General features: G+C 39.3%; 1 protein-coding gene across 2 annotated transcripts in view; it reads right to left on the bottom strand.

Moving 5' to 3' along the window:
* Positions 1–19,970, bottom strand: part of LOC149216955 (phospholipase D delta-like) — a 212,753-nt gene that overhangs the window by 132,166 nt on the left and 60,617 nt on the right. For both annotated transcript variants that reach the window (XR_016251158.1, XM_089392867.1), the window contains exons 4-7: positions 17,613–17,909; positions 17,438–17,506; positions 16,945–17,092; positions 5,845–5,993 (exon numbers count right to left, since the gene is read on the bottom strand). Coding sequence is in view for 1 of the 2 variants with exons in the window: in XM_089392867.1 (XP_089248993.1) it covers positions 5,845–5,993; positions 16,945–17,092; positions 17,438–17,506; positions 17,613–17,909 (663 nt within the window). In the remaining variant the exon portion in view is untranslated. The remainder of the gene's footprint in view (positions 1–5,844; positions 5,994–16,944; positions 17,093–17,437; positions 17,507–17,612; positions 17,910–19,970) is intronic.

Below are 19,970 nucleotides of genomic sequence, written 5' to 3'. Positions count from 1 at the left end.
CCGAGACTCTTGTTGGTTTGTTTTTGGAAGAATTGACTTGAGTTGACTTTTGGAAAACTTGACTTGAAGGAGGTCTCACTGTTGGTCTAAAGGTCTCGGTTGTCTCATTTGATTTGGTTCTAAAAGAAGAGAAGAATTTTTGGGTTTTCCGCTAGAAGAGGGGTTTTGCCCTAGCTAAGTGAGGATGTTACAAACATCGGCATCGATATAAAATCAGCAAGGGTTCAGAAAACCAAAAAATCGCAAAAATCTGGAAAATATCGGAAAATATTGGCAAACATCGGTAAATTCAAGATACCATCAAAATATCAGTGAAAATCGGCAAACATCGGCTATGCCAAAACATCGTGATTTCGAGGTAAAATCAGGATATTATCGAGATGTTAGCAACACTGTGAGTGCCTACATTTTGTGTTCTTTGTTGTGTTTGTGATCTTCCTTTGTTTGATATTTGTATTGATGATAAAAATATAATGATTGCAAAGAAGAATTAATAAGGAACATCAAAAGAAAATGTCAAGAAAAAGAAATCAAATTAATATAACCCTAACTATGCTGCCTTAAGGATTTCTCCACACTTGTAGGATGAATCTTGCTCAGTAGATTACCTCCTCCTTTATGGTGCTCCCATCAAGTAGGAGCACTAAGAGACGGACTGGTGACAGCATTGCTTCTAGCTCCAAATCAGTGCGGACCAAGCGGACCGTTCCCCCTCCTTAGAGACCTCTGAGATGTCACCAGACTAGATCCCTTACCGGTGCACAGATGAGATCACATAGACATCAGCAGCAAGTTACAGCTGCGAGGCAGAAATGCAGTAGAGCATCCAAATCGTCTTTGTGCTCTTCCTCTAGGCATCATTCTGTCCTGATTTTTCTTCATACGGTCTTCGATGGTAGAAGAGGTAGTTCTAGTGGACCATAACCCAATCCCTAGATCCCTTCCCTCTGCATCTACCTCCCATTGTGGCTACCTGCACTTGTGTCCGAAGATTTTTCCATGCTTTTGCATATAAACTTCATGTTTTACTTTATTTCTTGTTCTTTATATAGGATACCTTTCAGTAGTCATGCTTTGTATTGACATCATTGTACTCAACAATCCCATCAGTGGTTCTTACTCTTACTCTATCAACCTGATGGTTGGTCTTGTGGGAGTGACATCGGAGGTACAACAGATGTTGGGGTTGTAACAGAGCACATTTTTATAGCCTACTACAATTCATCTGAACAACAGGATCATGTTGTGGATGATGGCTTAGTTTTCAATGCCATTCGTGGCCTGAGGTTATGAAGTGTAAAACTTCCGAATAAACAGAAATATATATAAAAATACTTTTATTAATAAATGAATTACAGATAGATGATGATGATTTACAATGGGTTGCCCGGCTTATATACCGCCATGGGCACCCTTTGTAAATCATCATCATCTATCTGTAATTCATTTATTAATAAAAGTATTTTTATATATATTTCTGTTTATCCGGAAGTTTTACACTTCATCTATAAGCCGGGCAACCCATTGTAAATCATCATCATCTATCTGTAATTCATTTATTAATAAAAGTATTTTTATATATATTTCTGTTTATCCGGAAGTTTTACACTTCATCTAGTATCGGAGCTTAGCGATCCTCGGTCTCTATTCGTTGCACCCACTCTGTTGTTGCTGCATCCGTTCGCTGTTCCCACCTTGCCGAAAACCACAAACGCCGTGGTACTAACTGCCACAATCGAGCCAACACAACCCACGTCGTCCATCCCTGCGTCCGGCCCTAGCCCTCCGCAAACACTGTCGGCGTCCCTCACGCTGTTACCCATCTACGTAGATTAGCGTGGAAGAGAATCTAAAGACCGCAGTGCTGGAACAGTCAACCACGAATTCTACTGTCTGCATTCTATTTGCGTGGTGCATTTCGTCTACGTGGTTCAGCATCGTCCATGGAAGCAGCTATTAAAATTGTGGTTATTCTATTAATTTACAGCTTGTTGTTGTTGCGTCTCCACCTAACTCGCTGGTATAACCTGTCCCGTGACCACGGTATTTCTGTGCAGATACGGGGCATCGGACGTGACGTTAGGGTGTACGTGACTCTCCGTGTCAGCCATCGGGTTTTGGACAGTCAACCGGTTCCAGCAAGAAACGTGACGGTCGACAAAGAGTTGGAATAAATATAACGTGATTGTTTGGTGTTATATATAATATAGTTCGATTTTCTGAACAGTTAACGGTATAATATAGTTCGATTTTCTGAACAGTTAACGGGTGCCGTCAGCCAACCTAACTGTTCGGTGGTAATATATAATATATATAATATAGTTATATCATTAATTCATATATATCTAATATATATATATATATATATTACATAACTTTATTTAATTATATTATATATTATATATAATATATATAATTTAATTAATTAAATTTATTTTAATTAATTAAAATTTATATGTATAAAATTTATTTTAGCTAAAAAAAAAAAGAGGAGAGGAAAAATATTTTAGCTGGCAAATAAATACACGCCCCCGCAAACCCGCTCAATGTCGACAATGACAATGGCAGATTTCCAAAAAAGGTTGTTGGATGTAGAACATAAGATAAATAACAACCAAGACAAGGTCAGTAAAAGATTAAATGAAGTCGAGAGCAAGCTGGGGGAGCAAGCAGACAAAATCAAAAATCTTGAAGATACGACAAATTGAATAGAGATAAAAATGGAAAGTCAACATGTCCAAACAGAAGTAAACTTCAAAGAGGTTTTAGCAATGCTAAAAGTTCTGTGTAAAAGGTCGAATTGTACGCCCGAACAACTACTAAAAGAAGGTGAAGAGAATCAAGAACACGTCTCGTCGGATTCAACTAAGTCCACAGACTCTCATGACAAGGTTGAATCCCCAAAAAAATCAGCGACACCCCACCAAGAAGCAAGTAACACAGTCTTTACAAACAAGCAACTCTGGGATAACTTTACCAATCAACACCCTTTTTTCGCTCAACCAGTGGCAACATACCAGCGAAGGGCAAAAGTCGAGATGCCTAAATTCGATGGAAACGAAAAAAACAATGTTGCATGGATAAATAAAGCAGAAGAATACTTTGAGATATATGACATCACTGACGATGACGAAAAGCTCAGACATGCATCCATGAAAATGGAGGGAGAAGCATATAACTGGTATATGTGGTGGAAAAAGACAACACATGTCATTAGCTGGAGGAAATTTAAAGATGCATTCTTCAAAAGATTCCAAGGTGTAAAGGAAGAAGAGTTCTTTTCAAAACTCATCAAACTACGACAAAAAGGAAGTGTCGATGAATACACTCAAGAATGGGAAACCTTAGTAACACGAGTACCTGGGTTATCAGAATCTCGTCTAATTCAGTCATACATCTCGGGACTCAAAACCCATTTACAAGCAGAACTTGAGATGCATGATATTACATCTATAGAAGAAGCAAGACGAAAAGCAAAAACAGCCGAAAAGAAATCCAAACCAATATTTTGGTCAACAGCGGAAAAAGCTTATGCAAGACGAAGGATACCCCAGTATGTGGACTCAAATAATACAAGGTATGCTCCACCACATCGTCGTGAAGATGAAAAATCTAATGTGGAAATGCAAAGGATAAAAGAGGGTAAATGTAAACGTTGTGGTGAGAAGTGGGACCCCAAACATAGATGTGCTAAAGGAAAAGAACCAAAGAACCTATATAATTGTGAAGCAACCAATGATTCAAACAGTGAAGATTATGACGTAGAAGACACAGAAGACGCCCCAGAATTCTCACCAGAACTAGATGATGGAAGTATTCCACAAGTATCATTATCAACTATGACAGGTATATCACAACCTCAGACTTTAAAGTTAAAAGGACACATAAAGAAGAACAAAGTAGTGGTTCTCGTCGACTCTGGAAGCACACACAATTTTCTAGATACGACTGTGGCAAAGAAACTCAATATTTTTTCGTTTCCCTTACCAAACATGAAAGTGATGATAGCTAACGGTAAGAAGATTGAAAAGGTGGGAAAATGCCATAAGGTTAAATTGCAGATTCAAGACTTCAGTTTAGAGTCTCCGTTTTTCACAGTATCGTTAGGAGGAGTAGATGTAGTCTTAGGTATCCAATGGCTACGAACTTTAGGTACTTATGCCGCCAACCATCAAGTACAATTTATAAAATTCAAATGGGGAGGTCAGAAGTACAAGCTACACGGATTCCAAGCACCAGAAAATCAAGTTACATCATCATCCCAGATGATGAAGCTGAGTCGAAATGGAGCACCTGCTTATGTAGTACAATGTCACCAATTAGAGATGTTAGCTGCAAATACAACCAGAGAAGAGTCACCAGAGATACAAGATTTGATTCGGAAGCATGAAAAAGTATTTCAAGACCTACCTATGAAGATGCCACCTAATAGGGAAATTGAGCATACAATAGAAGTCAAGGCAGGGTCAGACCCTGTCAACATCAAGCCATACCGATATCCACATCACCAAAAAATGGAACTTGAGAGATTAATCCAAGACCTTTTAAAGTGTACGACCTTGATCATCTTAGAATATCCGATCAAGTGGAAGGACTTACCCGAAGAAGACGCTTTCTGGGAGAATGAATCATTCTTCAACAACATCCGTCGTTACATATGCTTTGAGGACAAAGCATTCTTTCGAGAGGAAGGCAATGTTATGTAAAAAATTAGTTTATTGTAGGTTATTGTTTAATTTTAGGTTTAGTTAGATGAAAGGGCACGATCATAAGATCATGCCCTTTCCCAAAGGGTGCCCATGGCGGTATATAAGCCGGGCAACCCATTGTAAATCATCATCATCTATCTGTAATTCATTTATTAATAAAAGTATTTTTATATATATTTCTGTTTATCCGGAAGTTTTACACTTCAGGTTATCCGAAACATGGGTCGTAGCTTCTAGAATCTATGTCTCTGTACAAAACTGTGGTCCCAATGTTACCCATACATTTTGCAAATCTGATCTTTCTGTCATAGCTTAATGAACATGTTTGTCATCACCAACACTCGCATATCCTGCCAAAGGTCTGCTCTTTTGGTGTATGCTTTGCAGTCTCTACCTTTAATGAGTAAATGACATCCTGTCGAAAATGTTACTTGGTGTTGTATGGCTTGCAGCCTTTACATGTATAGAGTCTCGACATGCTTGCAGCAAGTTAGAATTTTACTGTTGTTGAATTTATTTTGCCCAGAAGGAAACTTATTCAAGTTAGTCCAGAAAGAATGGCATATGGGTAACTTTAGCTACAGGATCGCTTGATTGAAGCCCATTTTTTAAATCATAAAGAGCATTTTACCACATTAACTTATCCAGATAATGGAAAAGCTAATTTCCTATTTAAAAAATATATATGGAGACAGGACAATCTTGCAATCATGTGGACTAGATGGATATAACAAGCTGCAACTTGCCCAACGATTCTGATTAGTTGATCCTTTGGGATCAAGGTATGCAATGATAGATAGCATACCATATGTTTTCTGTAATAAACGATTCATATGAAATAAGACTCTGACAGAACGAAGAAAATGTTGACTTCCCAAACGTCTTATTACCATAGGAAAGACAATTTTTGGTCCAGAACAGAATATTTCTATGTGAAGCACTGCATTATTTTATGATAGGACCTCACCTCATTACATGCACTAAATTTTTAAGTAGTTAATTTTAGTCTTTTTAACTAGTTAATTTGAAACTTCATAGAGGTTCATATAATGTGCTCCTTTTCATTTTAAACACTACTACCAAATAATAGTACATCAATGAAAATGTCTATCCATCACTTCATACAGTGCCTCACCTGCCAAAAAAGTATTTCTTGTACAGATGCACTGGTAGGAATGCCTTCTGGCCACATCGGTATCACTACATACACTGCAAACCTTTCACGTTTTCTGATTTTACCAGCAATCTTCAAGGCTATCTCCATTGGAATCAAATTATGAGCACCTGTTTATAACATGCAAAGGTTGTAAACCCAGTAAGAAGAGTGGCATATATAAATGCTTGGAATATAGAAATAAATAATAGCATGACTTGGTAAATAACAGTGACTACTTTCATAGACACCAAATTAATCTTAATCGTCAACAGCTATCAATGATTTTCATAGGATTAATGGAAAGGATCCGCTCAAAACACCAGAGAGATATTGGCTCACGCATTGGGATCATATAAGTGTAAATCCTATTACCAAAAAAGAATTCAAAACAAAAGCAATTTTTTTCCCCACTGACAGCAGCCCAAAACCTGTTTATCAAAATGCCCATAGGATGCCTAGTCTCGAAACGGATAGACCCCAGGAAAGCCAAAGGAGCAATAAAAGCAAGAAATTGGAAGATTTCGTCAGCCCTCAAACCACGGCACATTATGAGGTCATACCTTGAATATCTCAACTAGAGAAAATGAACAAGGATACATTTAGGTAAATACTGGAGAAACATTCTACTACTCTAGAGAAGATAGAAGAAGAAACCACGACACCAACTGATTGCACACCACTGAGTACGCCCAATGGAATTTTTTTAAATTGATCATCATTTATCAAAAACAAATCAGAACAAGAGCAGACACTGGGGTAGCATACAATTTTAGATACTCCGATGCAGGGTTGCGGGGCAGCATTGTGTCTTTTTTGCAAAAAAAAATTGCAGTAATATTGCAAATGCAATTTTTTTCAAAGAAACAAATAAGTTTTGAGTGGGGCAGCTTAATGATCAAGCCTATGGCCCTAGTATTGATATGTGATTCATGGTAATGTTAATTTCTTAAAGTAAAAGTGACATTCTCCTTAATCTTCATTTTCATCCTTTCATCCTTTTACTTTAAGGATGAAAGGATGAAATGAAGATTAAGGAGAATGTCACTTTTACTTAAATTAATAACATTACCATGAAATGACTCCAGATGTTTGAGAGTGGTTCTGACCTTATTGGATTTCATATGGAGAAAGTAGAATTTTAGATTTCATTCAAAATCCAACAGACTTATCAGTTTTTCAGGATTTCAAGATTGGGGGATTGCAATGTTTCCATTGAATTTTGTCATGTATTAGGGTATGGAACTCGTATTTAATCAAGAGCACCAATCCCTCTATGTACCTTGATGTTAGTGACATTGGTTGTCGAACTCCTCTATCATGACCCTCCTAAAAATGTACGCATCACTCAAACAAAATCTTGACTTGACATGCTATGCTTTTTCTATCTTATGTTAATGCTTAGAGGGTGATATTAATGACAAAGATCCCTATACAGATCCAGAGGTAATGACAAAGATACCTCTGGATATTAATGCTTAGAGGGTGATATTAATGACAAAGATCCTGATTTTCCAACAAGACTAAAAAATTAGACATTTCTCGTGGTGGCAAGAGGCCCAAGCATAAGCAATAGATAATAGATTTACTTGTCTTTTCTAGTTTCTAGTAGTTTTTATAACTATTGACTCTTTCATATTTATTATGATATTTTTTTAAACAATATATGACAATTTAAGTTTGAAGTTTGAAGTTTGAAGTTGGCAATTATAACTCATTAGTAATGAATTATGAATATGATGCTTCATGAAAGTTGAAAGTTGTTTCATTTCATTTTATAACATTTCATTTCATGTTAGATATTATTTGTTGTAATGGTTACACTTAGCTTACAAGTACAACTTCGGTGATCAATGATGATAAATGTTATATATTGAATTTTGAAGGCTTGAAACTTTAAGATTGATGAATCATGAGACTCAATATGTTGTATGTTACTATGTTACTAACTTGTGGACGTGGTTGATGAAGATTATAACTTCTAAATGATTGTTGTTATATGGTTCAATCTATGTTTTTTATATCTAATTCATCATTCTACATGTTTTTGTTGACATATATGCATCAAAATATAAAAAATATAAAAATATAGATATTATATAAAAAACCCTCCGGGAGCTTCTGATAATGTCGTTCCTGCACACGTTTTCGCTCCCGCTCCCAAGTAACCTTGCTCCGATGATCTTTCATCAAGCACTTTGATTTACTTTATTAGGGTGTTGATTTGAGGTAGCATCGGATGTGCTCTAGCCACGAAATTTGGTGGAGAGGTTGGGGCACATGAGATCTCCAATACCCAAAAAGGGTTTGGGCAGATTCTAAACAGATCAGGAGATATCAAAATAATTAATATTTTTAATGGAGTCCCTAAGTCTAAACTTAGGAAAAATAAAATATTAATGTGTATTAATATGAATATGTGTTAGAGTGGTCCAAAAGACATGGATCAAGCCAGATATAATCTAGCCGTTGATTAATTACTTAATCTCAGCCATTGATATGTCAACAGGAAAAGTATAAGAGGAGGCTTGAGGGTCACTTGGAGAATACACCAGAGTGATCAGTCATTCTATTCTCTAGAGCGGGGTTTGCTAAGAGATATAGAATTAGTGATCGGGAGATGCAACTGAGGGGCATTGAGTACAGAGAGACAGAGAGGCAGAGATAGTGTCGGGAGAGCAACAACGCAGCCAGAGAGAGTGACACAGGAGCAGCCAGTGCTCACGCAGGGCCACGCAGAGGCAACTAAGTGCTGTGCAGAGCACCAGAGAAGCTAGCATAGCTGACGCATAAGCTCAGAGAGCTGACGCAGGGCCTCCTGGAATTGACGCGGGCCAAGATAGGCTGACGTAGGGCCAGCGCTGGGCTAGGAGAGACTAACACAGTCCAGATTGGGCAGACGCTAGGGTTTCTGGGGCAAATTGGTGCTGAGTAGCTACCGGAAGGATTATCCGGGGTTTCAGCCAGTAGATTTGTCAGAAGCTGAGAGGTATTACTGCCAAGGAAATTCTCTGTTGGGTAGGCCAGTTTCGACACCCATATTGTACTCTGATGCTTAATAAGAAAACCCTCAAATAGTTGCACCGGTTTTCCCACATTGGGTTTTTTTGGGGACACTAGTCCAAAAATAATGGTGTCATATGGTGTGTTTGTTTTTGTTTCTTTTAGTTGTTGATCTATAATATGTTGAGCATGCACTAGTGTTTATTTTCAGTATTTACATTGTAAATAACTTGTTAAGGAAAATAACAAGTAGATAGGAATAAATCAGATAAAGTGCATGGAGTGTTTCTAACTAAGTAAACTTAGAAACTTCAACATGGTATCAGGGCGTGATTGCAGATCACAGGAGGACTAAAAGACATCAGCCAAGCGGAGGAATAGCAGCAGAAAACAATTGTCCCGAGGTGACAAAAGTTGTTTCTAGCAGCGCAGAGGCCAAGGAGTGTAACACAGAGCGAGCCAGGGCCAGGGCTCACGTAGGGCCACGCAGAGGCAACCGGGAGTTGCGCAGAGCCCCAGAGAGGCCAGTGTTGCTAATGCAGAGGGCCAAAGGGTTGACGCATGGCCTCCCAGGGCTGACACAGACCCATCCGGGGTGAAGCAAGGCCAGCGTGATGCAAAGAGGGGCTGATGCAGTCCACAGATAGGCAGTTGTTGGGGTTTAGAAGGCTACAGGAATATTGCAGAGTGGAGCTGGTGAGGTACTGTAGTCAGAACAATACCTGACAAAGCGGGGCCAGAGGCGTTGCTACTGAGGGTTTCTAGCCGAGGAACCCAAATCAGTGGTGCGGTCGCACAAGACGATCAGAGTAGGGGGCATCTCGACAAGCGGCAAAAGGTTTTCCAGGAAGGAAATCAAGACTCAGAGAGAGTCCAGAATAGAACTTCCAGACGGGAAGTAGAGACTCAGGGGAGTCGAACAGAGAACTTCGAGGAGGGAAGTAGAGGAGCATCATGGCACTACACGGAGTAAGAGACCAGGATAGACTAGACGGAGCATTGAACTTCGTAGTCTGGAAGGCCAGAATCTTATCCGTACTTGACAAGAATCATGTCAAGAACTTCGCCTTGAAGGTAATAGTTGTCCCAATCAACCCCAGTGATAATGAAAGGTACGAGGAGGCGATGGCGAAGACCAAGAGTATTATCCTTGACGAGGTCAAGGATCATGTAGTACCACACATAGCCGAGAAGGAAACGACATTTGAGATGTGGGAGGCTCTCAAGAAGTTGTACCAGCATACTTCTATGCAGAGAAGAATGCTGCTCGAGAATCAGATGAGGTTGTATCAGATGAAGAAGGGACAATCAATTGACACCTTCCTCGGAGGACTGAATAAGATCCGAGATGAGTTGACTGCTATAGGGGCAACACCGGATCAGGAGCTAATGGTGAGGACAACCCTAAATGATGTCTCAAAAGACTGGGAGGTATTTGTCCAGAGTATATTGGGCAAAGGGACACTTCCACTTTGGGACAAGATGTGGGCAACTCTTCGTTAGGAAGAGATCAAACGACAGTCGAAGACGGGTAGTAGCAGCAAGGGGATCAAAGTCAAGCAGGAGGAGGAAGACGTGGCCCTAGCATCTGAGGGCAAACAGGAAAAGCGAAAGAAGAAGGATCTCTCCAAGATCAAGTGCTTCCACTGTGGGGAGTCGGGTCATTATGCGACCCAATGTCCAAGGAAGAAGAGTAAGGGAGAGTCTTCCGAGACTAAGGCAACGCCAGCACGGGCAGAGAAGGAAGTTTTGGCAGACGATGACTGTGCCATGAGTGCACACGCGCCACTTGAGCGAAAGTGGGGAGACATACCCAACCTCTGGGATTAGACCTTGCTACAGGAGCCCCAACGAGGAGTAGCAAGACTGGCTGAGTGGGTAGAGACAGATGCGGATGGAGCGGAAGAGAGAGCTACAATGCAGGAGTCCCGAGACAGCGCGAGGCTAGTAGGCTACAGTAGTGCGAGAGGCACAGGAGTGTTGCACCAGTGCAAGATGGCACAGAGAGGTGTGCAACGGTGCGAGATGCAGAGAGTTGTTGCAGTAGCGCAGAGGGCAGAGAGGGAGCTTCAGCATCAATGGGTGTCTCTAGCCCAAAAGAGAGGTCAGTTGGCAGATCAGTTACTTACTTCTCAGTAACTGAGTTGCAATGCTGCAGTAGGCAGCACGATGCAACATGATGAGAGGAGGTGCAGTGCGGATGCAGTACTGAGAGAAAGGACCAGCAGCAACACGGATGTAGAGGGAGTTGCCGTACAGATGCAGCAGTGGAAGTGGCAGTGGCAGAACCATGGGCAATAGTACAGGGTGCAGTAGTGCAGAGGATGGTGGGCAGGAAGGCCTAGCATCAGCACAATTACCGATGTTGGATGATCAGAGTAATACTCAGTGAGGAGTATTGTTAGATCACAATCCTCGCTAAGAGGGAGTGTTGATTTGAGGTAGCATCAGATGCCCTCTAGCCACGAAATTTGGTGGAGAGGTTGGGGCACATGAGATCTCCAATACCCAGAAAGGGTTTGGGCAGATTCTAAACAGATCAGGCGATATTAAAATAATTAATATTTTTAATGGAGTCCCTAAGTCTAAACTTACGAAAAATAAAATATTAATGTGTATTAATATGAATCTGTGTTAAGGTGTTCCAAAAGACATGGATCAAGCCAGATCTAATCTTAGCCATTGATTAGGGACTTAATCTCGGTCGTTGATATGTTAACAGGAAAAGTATAAGAGAAGGCTTGAGGGTCACTTGGAGAATACACCAGAGTGATCAGTCATTCTATTCTCTAGAATGGCGTTTGCTAAGAGAGAGAATTAATGATCGGGAGATGCAGCTGAAGGGCATTGAGTACAGAGAGACAGAGAGGCAGAGATAGTGCTGGGAGAGCAGCAGAGCAGCTAGAGAGAGTGACGCAGGAGCAGCCAATGCTCACGCAGGGCCACGCAGAGGCAGCTAAGTGTTGCGCAAAGCACCAGAGAGGCCAGCATAGCTGATGCAGAGGCTCAAAGAGCTGACGCAGGGCCTCCTGGGGCTGACACAGGCCAAGATAGGCTGACGCAGGGCCAGCGCTGGGCTAGGAGAGGCTGACGCAGTCCAGATTGGGCAAACGTTGGGGTTTCTGGGGCAAATTGGTGCTGAGTAGCTGCCGGAAGGATTATCCGAGGTTTCAGCCAGTGGATTTGTCAGAAACTGAGAGGTATTACTGCCAAGGAAATTCTTTGTTGGGTAGGGCAGTTTCGGCACCCAAATTGTACTCTGATATTGCTTAATAAGAAAACCTTCAGATAGTTGCACTGGTTTTCGCACATTGGGTTTTTCCGGGGACATTAGTCCAAAAATAATGGTGTCATATGGTGTGTTTGTTTCTGTTTCTTTTAGTTGCTAATCTGTAATATGTTGAGCATGCACTAGTGTTTATTTTCAATATTTACATTGTAAATAACTTGTTAAGGAAAATAACAAGTAGGTAGGAATAAATCAGATAAAGTGCATGGAGGGTTTCTAACTAAGTAAACTTAGAAACTTCAACATAGGGAAGAGAAAGACATGACACATGATGCGTTAACTTCCGAGCCTTCACCTCTTTCCTATCTTCACCTCTAAGGCCTTTCCTTCAATGACTTCTGACATTTCATACCCTTCTATCTTTCAATTACAATTCTCGGCCCTAAGCCAATAATCATTGCTTTCATAAATGAATAAAAGCCTTAACAGTTCCCATATGGAATTTGCATATATCCATGTGACCCATCAACTCACCAACATATAATAACCCCCTTGCATTAAAGAGGATGTGAACCCGTGCCTTGTAGTAAAGAAAACATTATTTCTAATAACCAACGGTCTCAATTCACAAGGTAGGATAAAAATGGGCCTGAACAATCATTCCCTATAAGAAAGGCCTCCGCTAGATTTCTCAACACAGAGAGATGAAAGAAAGTAGCAAGGCAAGATAACAACCGTCATAATAAAACTCATGATCTCAAAAACCTTTCTCATTTGTGTGAGCATATGCACAAATACCAAGAGACCAACAATGGGCAAATCATGATTGTATTCTCAGAGAATATTTATGGTGTTAAACTGAGAACTTTGAAATATCAAATGATAAAAAGAATAATTTAGGGTCAAAATACCTGACCGTTAGGGTCTATACTTGTTTTTGTTATATGTATTGAATTTGGTTAACATCTCAGTGCTTCTGGATATACTGCTAGTGCCCCTTCTGGTTCCTTAGGATATGAATTTGTCAAAAGTGTGGAAAAAGTCTGCAAAAAATCAGGATTAAATCCTAAAATTGCGATTTTTTCAACAAAACAATTTAATCCTTCAATTTTTTTGCAGACTTTTTCAGAAACGAAAAAGTCGCGATTTATTCGTTATATGCCCGATTTTATCTGGAGTCGACCGAAAAAGTCAGCCATCTCTGCTGAATGTGGGATATGACAATGGTGTTTAAGGGCTATCATATAGTGATTTGATAAGCAAAATTACTATGAGTTGCCACTACTGTTAGAACTGTTATACAATGAATTTGACAAGGCAAATTTGCTGTGAGGAGGCTGAACAATAAGGGTTTTGGACAACTAGTATTCAGTGTCTTGGAAGGGCCAAACCATTGTGAGTTGATGATATACTTTGATGCTGATTGTACAGTGATTTGGTGGTCAAATCCACTTGAGAAGTAGATCTGGTTAGGGCTGAGTATATTGTGTATTTTGGAGCAGCAAATACTCAGTGAGCAATTGATGGCAAATGAGGCAAAGGACCTGCCAGGTGTCAAGGACAAAAAATGCAGAAAGGGTTGATCTAGATGGGCTACTTCAACAAGTAAGCTATATGTTTGTTCTTGTCTATTTCTCATTGGTTAGATTGCAGATCTGATGTTGCAGACTACAAGCCCTAATGGATTGTGGATACTCTAGATGTTAAAAAAAAATCAAAATAAATGAATATTTTTGTGTTTTTTTAATTTTTCCGACTTTTTGCCGACTTTTTCAAAAAACTCCCAACTTTAACGAGTTTTTCAACTTTTGGACCCTTGCCGATTTAATCCCGACTTCGACTTTTTCCACATTGGTCAAAACACCCTTATGATATTCTACTGGAGATCTTTTAATCAATAAAGCAAAAAAAGGCCATTGTCCTATGTGGGTTGAGTTTCTAGGTCTTCCTTTATAATTTTGGCTATTATTGGAATAGCTTGTGCAGCTTAAAGGCAATTCTGTTTTTCATGAACCACACTGTACTTTGAATCCTGTGCGCAAAAGGAGAGGTGTTTAGGTTGATCTTTCCTGAGTTCTTAACGAATTCATTGACATCTAGGCAGGGAATAAAAATTTGGTAGCTAGTTCAAAAGACTAGTATCCCACATGCTTAAACTGTCAGGGTCCAAGCCACAATAATTGGGACAGCTCAATATATACTAGCAGGACAGCTCAATATATACTAGCAGGATTAAGGTGCAAAACATGAGCATGAGCATGAGCACTTAAGTGGTTGATAGCTTCATTTGTAGTCATTTCACATCCAATACGGTTGATCACCATTGGGCCTTGATTGGATGATCCCTGCCACTGTTCACCTTCAAATCATTCATTCACAAGTGGTGGGATGTGCTCATTCCTTAACACCCACTAACCTTATTGGTGGGTACCTTCACTCCTAGCAGATGTCTCCATCATTGGCATTTGACTAGGTGACTTTCTCCTTTGTGTCAACTTCAGCACATTTTGCAGGAGTATACATGATAGATGAGATGCAAGAAGCATCATTTTCTTTAGGCATGCATGGGTAAGACCTCCGTTCAGTCCATCTATAAGGCACCATATAGTACTTTGACTCCATTTTCCCAATGGGCAGGCGCTGATTTATATACATATCTTTCTATGGTTTTATTCATATGGCAGTTCATGATGAAAGATGTTGAGGTTCTCAGTGTCTCCAGTAATCCACTATCCCCTTGGGCTACCATTGTTAAACCCTAGATCTACTTCCTATGAAGTATAGAGGGTTAGAGGCCAGCTTGCATCATCTTGCTGGTGATGAGTGAAGGATTTCAGGCATTGCTATTCTGTCATCATCCCAATCACAAGAATCATCAACGTCATCAATCAACTTACTAATGTCCCCAATATTTCGAATAAAAACAAAAGTTTGTTTACATTCCAAAGAACCAAAATTTTAATATAACTTCATCCTAAACAAATGTTGGTCACAATAAGAGAAGTCTCATTCAAGAATCTTATCAACAGATATTCCAATTAAAGCCAACCTGAGATGTATTTATGCTTCTAAAATGCGTCAATGTTACTTGGAGCTCCGATGATCCTTTTGTCTTCTTTCCTCTTGTGCTTTGATGACAAAGCATTCTTGGATAAGAGAGCATGTAATATACCTAATTCCTATTATTATACTCGTTATTATGCATAGTTATTATGGTAGTAATGCCCTTTATGTCTATATTAAACTATATGACAGTGTTCTTAACTGCATATCACTATACCTTTTTAATCTACTTTTATCCTCTGGACTATATAGCTTTGTGCCTTTAACGACGAGTGCCTAGAGCATACATGATTACCGTTAGGTACATCATAATGTAAGTTTTATTTTTACAAGGCTCATTTATCTCCCCCATTTTTAGTAAGTGCTAGCCTTTTAATGATCAAATCAGTGTGACTAAACCCCCGTCCCATTTGAACCAGGCTCTGGAGTCAAACCAGGCCAAATTGCCAAAATAGGTTGCTTCGATGCATTGGCAAGTCAAACTCACCACCAACACGGACTCATGAGGACTTGTCAAGTACTCGCAGTTCATTGACAGGTCAACCTCTTTTACTGGTTAACACATTAGAAAATCCTATCTGTCTCTTTATAAAACCAATAAACTAAAAAAATTCAAAACTTGCTGATTCTTTTATAGTTCTGTGCAAGCCGATCTTTTCCCATGCTTTTCCTGAGCCAAGTTGAACCCTTGACTCTTTTTCCTTGCTGAGTTTTTGCCTAGCTAAGTCTCGTAACACTGTTTCAAATTACAGGTGAACTTGTATCATGCTTCTATTGCATATATGTCTCCACTCTTATAGCACAGCTTTCTTTACTTGAGTGGGCCTAATCTTTAAAAACATGTGTTTCCTCCTAGGATGTCAGAGGTTCAAATCCATAGGGGGTAGAGCATGTACACCTGTGTAGAATTAGCAGTCAAATCACTGCATGGAGGGGGGGCCATTGTCCCACAAACAAGGGGGTCTCATGCACCAATTTGGTGTTTGGCTTGGCCGTGGCCTTAAAATTAGGTTATTATTTGGTGTTTGGCTTGGCCGTGGCCTTAAAATTAGGTTATTATTATTATTAGAAGCACATTGTGTTCTGCATCATAAAGGAATTTCAAGAATCTGTTAAAACCATTATATCATCAACAGGATAATTATTTTAATGAACTTTTTTGTGAGTGTCTTCTTGGAGGCTGTTTACATCTGTCTCCTCTTCTTCTACTAATATGCTTCACTTTCCCATATGTAAATTGAATCGGTGTATTTAGTTAAGATTCAAGATTGACAGTTCCCATTACCCCTCCTTGACACCAAGATGACAACCTAAATGTAAAATCTTCCATGGCTTTGGCTTGTTATCTTAGCATGGATAGCAATTTTCAGTAGATCTAGACAAGGGGAAGATATTTAATATCAGACCCACTTCTAAGTAGCTTGGTTTAGGCCCCTGAGGTCAATGGTTGAATATCAGACCCTCAACCTAAATGTAAAATCTTCCATGGCTTTGGCTTGTTATCTTAGCATGGATAGCAATTTTCAGTAGATCTAGACAAGGGGAAGATATTTAATATCAGACCCACTTCTAAGTAGCTTGGTTTAGGCCCCTGAGGTCAATGGTTGAATATCAGACCCTAGATGGCATTCACCCAAGCAGTATGTGCGACAAGCTTTCATTCATATCATCTTTATTTTAATAGAATTTATTTGCTTGAAAAATGGAAATGGCCCATTATACAAAAACCTACAAAAATTACTGATTCTAATGCATTTCAGAGTCGAAAAATGACCAATAGCACAAACCTGCATTTTTGTACGAGGGCCAATTGTAAGATGATCCCAGAAAATACTGGTTTTCAATGTAAATAAAGTGCTGTGCAGATCGGATGGCCTTCACATATGCTGTGTGAATGCTTTTATCGATTAGCAAGTTCTTTCGGCAAACAAGGTTCTGTAGCAATGGAAACAAACATCACTACCAACCAAAATAATCCCGGTATTATAAGTCAGCTATATTTTACAGACTGGCAACAAACAAACAAAAAATCAATCTGTAGCAAAGCAAAAAAATATTACTTGCAACACAAATAATACTTTTATCAGAGGTCAACATTATCTTACGCTGTTACAAACTTGCCACAAATAAAGTTCAATTAAAACATGACAAGATATATGTTTCATTCAGTTCACCGAAATATATATTTTTATGCAAGAAAATACATAACATGCTTCGTAAATGCTAGAAACATGTTGAAGCTTAAGTAGAAACAACTTGCTGAACTAATTGATGAACTACCTGGTTTTGTGCATCATGAACAGACTTTGGAAAGCCTTTTACTGATCCCGAATCAATAGATCGGAAAACCTAACATGACAGATAAAAACAATAACAATAGAATTCATTAGTCTAAGAAAGTTCACTTCACTTGGAAGATGGAGCCACAAATGATATATGTGCTGTCTCATCCAACCTGTACATGCCAATTGTCTTGATCATCTTCCTTTGAAACCCATAGCTTAGGATCACCATCAGGAGGATTTTGTGTAGCACTAGGGCTAAGAATCCATGCAATGTGTTCAACTTTGATGAGTGAATCATCAGTATATCTATGAGCAGCCTTCCTGAAACGTTTACCAAACCTATCTAATTTTGTTGCGTTACGCCAACGTTGCTCAAAATTTGTGAGTATGTCGTATGCAGCTGGACCTTCTATTTTAGAGTGTAAATCGTGCCATGGCTGCCTTGGCCCATGAGCATCAGCATTTGTCTGTAACCAAAAACCAGCGCAGTAATTCAGGGTTATCAAGGAATGTTTATAATAACACCCTCATATTCAACACTTTTAGTTAAAGATCAAACCAAATGGAAGAAAACTTTAACAGTATTTGAGACAGATGAAATTAAATAACATAAACAAGTTACAATGGTGACCAATCCCAAACTCACCACCAATTAATATCATTACAAAAGAAAAAGGGCATTTCATGTTTGGAATGCCACCATTGTAATAGTGATAATGGTCACAGTTACTGGCAAGCTCCAATATACGGTTAAGAGTGTGATCTTATTTTCACAGAGACCCATAAAAGTCCACAATGCTCCCTGCAACATATCAGAAGGTACAGAGATATCATTCTTCATAAAATAGGCTACAAAATCTTGTGGAGTTCAAGGATCTGGACATATAGCTCATCTCATACATGCTAGACGAGAGATGTGCTATGATCAAGCATAATGTTGTTTGTTCTCTGGATAGTCACTCCACCTGCTACTAGAATTATATAGCCTGCAAAGCTCCCATGGAGTTCCATACCACGAGAAGGAAACTGCTCACATGTTACAGCAACCCATCATCATATAAAACTATGGGCATAAGATGTCTATCCTTGGTGACCCAGCACCTCTTATCAGGGATGTTACTACTTATGTTGCGGGGTTCCCTTTTGTTATTTTCATCACATTGATTAAGATTTGCTGCCAGTACTCTTGGAGCATAGGACTGACTTGGGGTATTCATCTTCGTGGAGCCCCTTCTTTTCATTGCATTTGATCACTTGATTGAGATCTTTGGTTCGGGCAGTCTCAGTTCTCCTTGGTTGGATGGTGATTGTGCTTCCTGCCTGGGTGTCTTCTCATGTGTTTTCCTTGTTGATCACTCCTTGGTTTCACTTTTGATGGATGTGGAGCATACTATCTCATTATGATGGTTTGGTATATATGCTTATCTTGGATATGGATGATGGTTCTAGGCACCCAAGGGGTTGTAAGATGATGGTTAGGAAACGTATTATAAAGATTCTTGAAGTTTCCTGCTGACTTTTGCATAATGATGTGATATTATTTGATGGCACTAGGAAGGGTGCTCTACATCACCTTGGTATGTTGTATATGTGATAGGGCACAAACTTTATGATCGGATGGGTTAGCCTTTTCATTGTGTCACTATCTCTTATGATGTTGCTATGGTGGGATGATTCATATTGCTCTCGTGGGATTTTCCTGGTGATTTAACTTTATAATGTCACATTTACTAGGTGTTTCATGATGTTAGTACCCTCATTCATATGTTATTTCCGAAGTTTGAGTTAGAGAGAAGGTATTACATTATGATTTGATGGTGATCTAACATTTTTCTAATGTTATATGGTGATTTTGATTTAATAATCTCTTGGTGTTGGCACACTTTAGGTTGGTACTGTTGATGTTTGTAGCTCAGACAAGTATTTTCGCACAAGATTAAGTGTCTAGATGTGTGGAAGTTGTCTAATTACACTTTAACCTTAGCAATTATGTTAATTATTAAAGTAATTTATTTTTATGAGAAAAGTGACTTAATTTAATGAAACCCAAAGGTTACTTGCATTAGTGAATTAGATGGATTTGGTCAATAACTCAATCATATAAAAGGAAGGCTTGCCTAAGAGAGAAGACACATTAGTGAGCACAAGACATAGTGAACAAAGGGTGGAGAAGGACTTTTCATCCAGAGATCAAGTCTCTTTTCTCATAAACAGAAATTACTTTAATGAAACCCAAAGGTTACTTGCATTAGCGAATTAGATGAATGTCAACCATTAATCTCAAGTGATGTTGATATCTAATCTCGACCATCAATCACTTTGGAGATTAGGGTTGTGGATTTGGTCAATAACTCAATTTTAGATTCTTATAAAAGAAAGGCTAGCCTAAGGGAGAAGACACATTAGTGAGCACAAGACATAGTGAACAATAGGAGATCTCAGCAACAGTGAAGGACTTTTCATCCAGAGATCAAGTCCAAGGGAGGAGAGTGCAAGCAGGTAACAGCAAAGAGGAGGAAACCCAGCAA

Source organism: Pinus tabuliformis, chromosome 1_1 (genome assembly GCF_031772625.1).
Source record: "Pinus tabuliformis cultivar Carrire ecotype Pingquan chromosome 1_1, CPIR1, whole genome shotgun sequence".
In the NCBI taxonomy this organism is placed as follows: domain Eukaryota; kingdom Viridiplantae; phylum Streptophyta; class Pinopsida; order Pinales; family Pinaceae; genus Pinus; species Pinus tabuliformis.
Note: the sequence above shows the minus strand (reverse complement) of the source record. Positions and strands in the feature narration are given on the sequence as shown.